The sequence below is a fragment of the Molothrus ater genome, chromosome 15 (assembly GCF_012460135.2).
Source record: "Molothrus ater isolate BHLD 08-10-18 breed brown headed cowbird chromosome 15, BPBGC_Mater_1.1, whole genome shotgun sequence".
Lineage (NCBI taxonomy): Eukaryota > Metazoa > Chordata > Aves > Passeriformes > Icteridae > Molothrus > Molothrus ater.
The window spans coordinates 16,177,711-16,184,921 of record NC_050492.2 but is presented as its reverse complement, the minus strand read 5'-3'; the positions used below and the strand labels follow the sequence as shown (position 1 = coordinate 16,184,921).

The 7,211-nt window shown below is 50.3% G+C and overlaps 1 protein-coding gene across 1 annotated transcript; it reads left to right on the top strand.

The window, feature by feature from the left end:
- Positions 1-145: 145 nt before the first annotated feature.
- On the top strand, positions 146-4,806 carry BNIP1 (BCL2 interacting protein 1). Its single transcript, XM_036392038.2, has 6 exons — positions 146-236; positions 317-409; positions 677-768; positions 1,567-1,668; positions 2,353-2,471; positions 4,186-4,806. Exons 1-6 carry the CDS (start codon positions 150-152, stop codon positions 4,380-4,382), a joined length of 690 nt encoding a protein of 229 aa, XP_036247931.1. The 5' UTR covers positions 146-149; the 3' UTR covers positions 4,383-4,806.
- The last annotated feature ends 2,405 nt before the right edge of the window (positions 4,807-7,211 follow it).

Here is a 7,211-nt window from a genome sequence, read left to right as displayed (position 1 = left end):
GATCCTGGAATTCTGTTGTTTCTCCCTTTGGAGCAGCGCATTCCCCGCCATGGGCCCCGGCCCCGGCCCGCCCGTCCCGCGTCCCCGCCCGCCGCCCGCAGGGGGCGCCCGCGCGCGCGCCCGGCCCGCCCCAGCCCTGCCCGGCCAAGATGGCGGCGGCGGCCGCGGCGGTGCCGCTGCGGGTCTGCCACCAGGAGATCGTCAAGTTCGACCTGGAGATCAAAGCGGCCGTGCAGGTACCGCCGCCAGCCCCAGGACACCCCGGCACGGCCTCGGGGAGAGCCGGGCCCGCGCTGACCGCGCCGTTGTGTTCCAGGACATCCGGGACTGCCCGGGGCCGCTCAGCGCCCTCACGGAGCTCAATGCCGCCGTGAAGGAGAAGTTCCGACACCTCCGCGGCCGCATCCAGGTGAGAGGGCCGGCCGGGGCTGCTGAGGGCACCGAGCTGTGCTCCGGGCCCACCGGCTGTGGTTTAGGGCTGGAGAATCCCGGCTGTGGGTTCCGGCCGGTGTTTGGGGGTGTTCTGCGAGTGTTTTGGGGGTCCAGGCTGAGATTTGGGGAGTCGCAGCCCAGGATTATCAGATAAATGTGCTCCGAATCCACTCCCCGGCCGCGGCTGGGCTGTGCGAGCTGCGGGTGGCTGCTGAGGTGCTGGTGTCTGTGCTCTCCGCCGAAGGAGCTGGAGCAGATGGCCAAGGAGCAGGACAAGGAGTCGGAGAAACAAGCCTTGCTGCGGGAGGTGGAGAACCACAAGAAGCAAATGCTCAGGTGGGTCTGGCGGCTGGGGCTGTTCCCAAGCCCGCTGTAAGCAGAGATTGGCTGGGTTTGGTGCAGCGTCTCTCAGAGTCTGGTTTGGAAGCACAGCCCCTGCCACGTGTTTTGTGCCAGACCAAGAGGCCAGGGACAGAAAGGGTTCAGCTCCCTTCTCCTGTCCTGGCTTCCTGACTCTGGTCTGTCCCTTTGAGCTCAAAGAAGGTGGCTTAGGAGTCTGGCTCAGTTTTCTTCTTCCCTTGGTTCTTAAATGCTACACTGAGGAGCGGGAATGTCAGGATGGAACGTTTTTGTTGTGTGTAGAAACATAGAGAAAGTGAGGGGCTGAGAGAGCTGGGGAAGGGGCTCAGCCTGGAGAAAAGGAGGCTCAGGGGGGCCCTTGTGGCTCTGCACAGCTCCTGACAGGAGGGGACAGCCAGGTGGGCATCCAGGATGAGAGGGAACGGCCTCAGGCTGGGCCAGGGCAGGCTCAGGGTGGGCATCAGCAGGAATTTCCCCATGGAAAGGGGGCTCAGGCACTGGAACTGCCCAAGGAGTGTTGGATCCCCATCCCTGGAGTGTCCCAGGAGGGCTGGAGGTGGCACTCGGGGCTCTGGGCTGGGGACAAGGTGGGGATGGGGCACAACTTGGACTTGATAATCTTAGAAGTATTTTCCAGCCCAGCTATTTCTTGCATTCTGAGGCTCCTTGCATGTATCAGGGGTGCCCAGTTACAGTGGTGGTTGCTTTGTGAAGATTGTCTGTGCTTGCAAGGTGTTCCCATCACATTACGACAATCTGCTCTTGTGATTTCAGCAACCAGGCAGCCTGGAGAAAGGCAAATCTGGCCTGCAAAATTGCTATTGACAACTCTGAGAAAGATCAACTGCTGCAGGGAAGAGACATCTTGAGACAAAGGTATTGGACTGTCCCACTGTACTGTGGGCTTTAAGCAGTGTCTCCTATATTCACTCATTTTGAATGGAAGTGATATAATATTTTTAATGTATTTAATTATATCAAGTGTAGCTTTTCTTTTATGAGTGCATTTCCCTTTTGTGGAGATTTGGGCTGTTAAGGATTGTGATGAACTCAGGTTTTCTTGGCATGTCTAAGCAGAAAAGGGGATAAATTAATCTTCATAACTTTACATACTGTCTTTTACATTAATTCCAGATAGGTTCTAAACAAGACCTGGGTCATTATCCAAGCTGTTTTCACATTCAGAACTAGATGTGAGTGTGTGCAGGCTGTGTATTGAAAGCAACAGCTGGGATGCTCAGGATGAGAAAATGGGTTTGTGTTGGTGCTCCCATAGCAGCTCATGGACTTACACAGTCCTGGGTGAACAAGTGGTGAAGTACAGAGCCATGTGAGATTCTGGGCTGTTGTTTGGATTCAGGACTTTTGTATTTTGTGATTATTCTTTATTGTTTAGTGAAAATAATCTGAATTTCTCATGCATTGAAAACCAGTTGTGTCTTTTGTACACTGCAGAGATGTTGCTGAGTATTGGTCTCATCTCCCTATCAGCAGCGTTTTCCCAGAGTATCCAAAAAAAAAAATTTACCTCCTCCTGCTTTGCTTTTTTTCTCTTTTCAGGAAGACCACAAAGGAAAGTCTGGCAGAGAGTGCAAGCAACATCACAGAGAGTCTGATGGGCATCAGCAGGATGATGTCCCAGCAGGTGCAGCAGAGTGAGGAGACTGTGCAGACCTTAGGTACAGCTGGAATTGGGACATGCAGGGGTGATGGAAGCAGCTTTGCTCAGCTCTGTCAGCCTGGGGAGAGGAGCAGAGTGGGAGAATGTGCTGCAATGATGATTAAAGACTGGCCAGCAGAGCTCCTCTAACAGCTGGACATAAACAGGAAATATCAGTGTACTTTGTGTGGAGTTTCTGTTTCATGATCCTGAGAAGGAAAAGGGGTCAGGATGAGGTTGGGTTTCTGCAAAAGCAATGTGAGCTCACGCAGTGCCCAGAGTGAGCTTGGTGTTACTCTGTGCCACTGTCCTGGCACAGATTTGGGGATAGCAGAGGAAACAAAAGGGTTCAGGTCCCTGCACAGAGCAAGGAGTGTCTGGAGGGCTGTTCCAGCCAGGCTCCAGCTGGGATGGCTGAGACACCGAGATCAAGTGCCTTGAACCCGAGGTCACTTGCTCTGTCAGCAGTGCATCAGGGACTGTGAAACCAAGATTTCACCCAGTTCCTTGGCTTCAACTCCTAAAACCATAAATCAAGTGACCTGTCACAACTGGTGATTCATGGAGCATTCAGAAATTGCTGCCTGGGCCTCTTCCTAGCTGTGCTCTTGGGCAGGAGGGAACCTTAAAGACAAGGATAAATAACACAAGTTTGCCCTCTCTGCTTTCTGCCCCATGTGAGGCTGGCAGCTGGGCACAGTTTGTTCCTTCTCCCATTAAAAGGACAGTTTGGCAGGCACTTTTTCACCATTTCTGAATGAACAGCACTTGGAATTCATCAAGGGAAAAACTACCAAAGGTCGTTTACAAAACCCAGCTGCAAATTCTGAGTTAGCAGTGGGAATTCCTGCTTCCTGAGCATTCCCTAGGATGCAGGGAGTGTTGGAGGCTGTGGAGCAGGGAAGCTCTCCTTTGTCATTAACTCTGGTAAAGAAGTTTTCTGTTTTCCCTTGGATCAAAATGCCTCTTGAAATGGGATGGGACAAAGTGTTTTGCAAAATATTGCTGACCTGTTTCTGCTCTGTTTTTGTGAACCAGACAATGCTGGATTTGACCTTTGTGTGAGCAGCCAGGGCAGTGTAGGGTAATGCACTGTCCTGCAGGCATTCTGTGCTTTCTGTAAAGCAGAAAAAAGGGCATTCCATGGCTTTTGCTTTTGTTTAGCAATTTGAAAGGAGCAAGGCTGAGGAGTTTGGGGCATGTGTTTGTTTTCTCACACACTTCTAGTTGACCCTTCTTGTTTTTGTTGGGCAAAAATTGCTGTGTGTGTCAGAAATGACTATTAAAAACTGTTTGAGCTGAATAATTCTGCAAGCCCACACTGATTTACTGCTGGGGCTTGAGGGAACACTTTGAGTGGTGCAATTAATATATTCAATTATTTCCCTGTCTTGCTGCTGCTGGTGATTTCTCTCTCTAGCACTGTTCCTATTTCACTCTGCTTCCAGCAGTGCTGACTGAAAAACCTGAACTAGATTTGACCTGCTAACCCAAAAATTCAGAATTCAGGAGCTTCAGTAGTACCTTTAATCTTTTCAGTGCTCTTATTTCACTTTGCACCCCTGAGCTGTGAGAACTCTGTGTCAGTCTCACCCACAAGTCAACCTGACCCAGAAGGATCCCTCAGGCACTGTTTGTGTTACCAAATACCTCATCCTTACACACTTTGCTGGGTATTTTGAAAGCACAACCTGCTGATTTCAATTTTTTTTTCTGTTCCCCTTTAATTTCAGCCAATTCTTCCCGAACCATCCTGGAAGCAAATGAGGAATTCAAGTCCATGTCTGGCACCATCCAGCTGGGGAGGAAGCTGATCACCAAGTACAACCGCCGGGAGCTGACGGACAAGCTGCTCATCTTCCTGGCCCTCGCCCTCTTCCTGGCCACAGTGCTCTACATCCTCAAAAAGAGACTCTTCCCCTTTTTGTAAAACTCCAACAATCACTGAACTATTAAAAAAAATAATCAGAAAGAGATGGTTGATAACAGTGAGGCTTTTAAATGAAATGATGAAGGGATATTGCAATGGCTGGAGGAGCATTAGAGTAGGCAGGAATTTGTGCTGTCCCCGTGGAGCTTGGGAGCTGCCTCAGAAGAGATTGATAAATCATGCTTGGAAAGAAGAAATGCCAATTTGCCTGTGGGTTTGGGGAATCCAGCACTTGAGGGACTGGGCACTCATAGGTGCCAGTCTGAACTTTCAGCCTGTCAGTGATTTCTGCCTTGAAGTGAAGTTTTGTCCTTGGCTTGGACTGGAAGCTGCTCTGCCATCTGTGTGTAAGGTGCTGAGAGTAAGAGGAAGGATGGAAGAGAAAAGCTTACACATTCCATTAATAAAATATTTATTGTATTCATGTCAAGAGTTTTGTTTAAAAGCAAAGTCTGATGGCTTGAAAGAGTGCAAACATTCTGCTTTTTCTTTAGCAGCGGTGATTGCTTATGGATTGTTTTTCTGGGAGCCTAACACAGCCTGGCTCTGTCCCTCTGGTTTTGGGAGGGCTCTGAGCAAACCAAAAATGGGAACCCCATTTGTTACTATGAATTCACACAATAGTTAAGAGAATTAGATTGGCAATCTACTAAAATCAAAACCCTTTTCCTCCTTTTCTTTATATAACTTCTCTTCATCTTTATCTTTGCAGTATTACTGCCAAGGTGTGCATTTGGAAGTTGGAGGGCTTTACTCCTATTTTGTGGCCCTGGAACAGGCAGACTGGACAGAGTGGATGTGTTTTCCATATTGTTCATTCCTTGTATTTCAGGGCAGTTCTTCCTCCCAGACTTTCCTGAGATACAGAATTGCACCAAGAATGAATTAAATTGGTGATGTGCACATTGGGGGTTTGAATAAGAGAAATTACTCAGCTTCAAAAAAATCCAATCTTTGTAAATAAGTTTACCTACATAAACTGTCAATTTGCAGAGAGACAATTAGAAACAAAGGAATTAGGGAAAAAATAGCAAGGACTACTGGATTTTTTGTGAGAGGGAAGGGGAGAAATTCCAGGATGCAACAGGTACTTGAATAATTTCTTTCCACAGGCAGCCAGGAATCACCCAGGCTCCTGATGGGCCACAGACCTGGCAGGAAATAATCAGTGGAGACAGTGAGATAAATGTTATTTGTCTTTGGGGTGAGAAGGGTGATTTGGTGCTGCAGCTCAGGAGGTGCCTCAGCGGCCACCCTGGAGCAGAGCACAGCTCCTGGTGATTGCCCAGGTCCCTCCTGGCACAGCTCCTGGTGATTGCCTGGCTCCTGCCTGGCACAGCTCCTGGTGATTGCCCAGGTGCCTCCTGGCACAGCTCCTGGTGATTGCCTGGCTCATTCCTGGCACAGCTCCTGGTGATTGCCCAGGTCCCTCCTGGCACAGCTCCTGGTGATTGCCCAGGTCCCTCCTGGCACAGCCCCTCGTGATTGCCTGGCTCATTCCTGGCACAGCTCCTGGTGATTGCCCAGGTCCCTCCTGGCACAGCCCCTCGTGATTGCCTGGCTCCCTCCTGGCACGTTGGGGTGCCCCAATCAGCCCTAACAGTGCCCAGCTGGGGCTGGGGGGTGTTGCTCAAACACCCTCCCTGCAGACTCACTCTGGTGTTTGCCTTGCTCCTGGTCGCAGTCTCGGCTCCTGCAGCAAAGGTAGGACTTGATTTCTCTTTTTTTTTTGGTAAAGTGAGCAAATTTTTGGAATGCTGAAGTGGTTGTTCCTGGCTTTTTATTGTCTGATCCAGGGAATGTGGAAAGCTGTGCCTGGGTAGTTCTTTCTGTGTCTGCAGAGGTTTTACATTTGCACTCAGGATGTTGTGCCTCAGGGTCTTGCTGCTGCATGCCTGAGGTTGTGTTGTGAAGGGTAAAAATGGATTTGTGTTGGCTTTCTGAAAAGGAGTAGCATTTTCTTGGATGCCTACATTACCAAGGGCAGCAGAGCTGTCAGGGATGGTGAGAGAAGGGAATGGCCTCTGAATTTTTGGTCTTGGGCATGGCTTGGAGGCCAAGAGCTGGAGCCCTTCTGAGACCAGGGACTCCAGGACTGCAAGAGTTTGGGAAGGAAGGAAGAAACAGGCCTCTGGAAAAGTGTCCAGGGCTGTGCTGGAGGGCTCATACACAAGTGAAAGCAAACAGGAGTGCTCCTGTTACTCCTGGGCCATTCCCCTCCAAAAGGTACCAGGTACCCTCCCTACAAGGGGAGGGTGGGATTTACTGTCACAAAACAGTTGCAGTAAAAATATTTTTCCTTTGAAGAACAACACTTCTTTAAAACAAGGACTAAGGAACCACTAGGAGCTTTAAAAGGGCTGAAATCTTGCTGTGGAGTTGGGGGGCTGAGACCCAGCTGGCAGCAATCAAGTGGCTGTGGGTTAATGAACTCCTGCTCGTTGGCTGGGTGGTGGCTCATTAACTGTGTCCTGCAGCCCCTGAAGGGACTGGGGGTGTTTGGCTGAGCAGCTGGAGCCACTTAGGGATGAGGACGAGGCAGCTCTGATGCCTCAGCACTTTTAGAGGTTTGGAACTTGGAGGTTTGTGGTGAATTTAAGGTCCTGCTGGGGAGTCCAACCCACTGAGAGCAATTTGCTTTGTGTGAGCACCTGTGGAAAAAGGGGGAAATGCCTGGAAGTTGTCCCTTGGGGTGTCAGGAGCCTGGCAGTGCTGTTGGATATTTGGCTGTGGGTGTAGCTCCAATCCTGGTCTCCATTCCCACGTGGCTGTGGTGGGAAGGCTGTGGGCAGGAGCAGGTGCTATTGCATCCCTGAAATCTGCATGAAG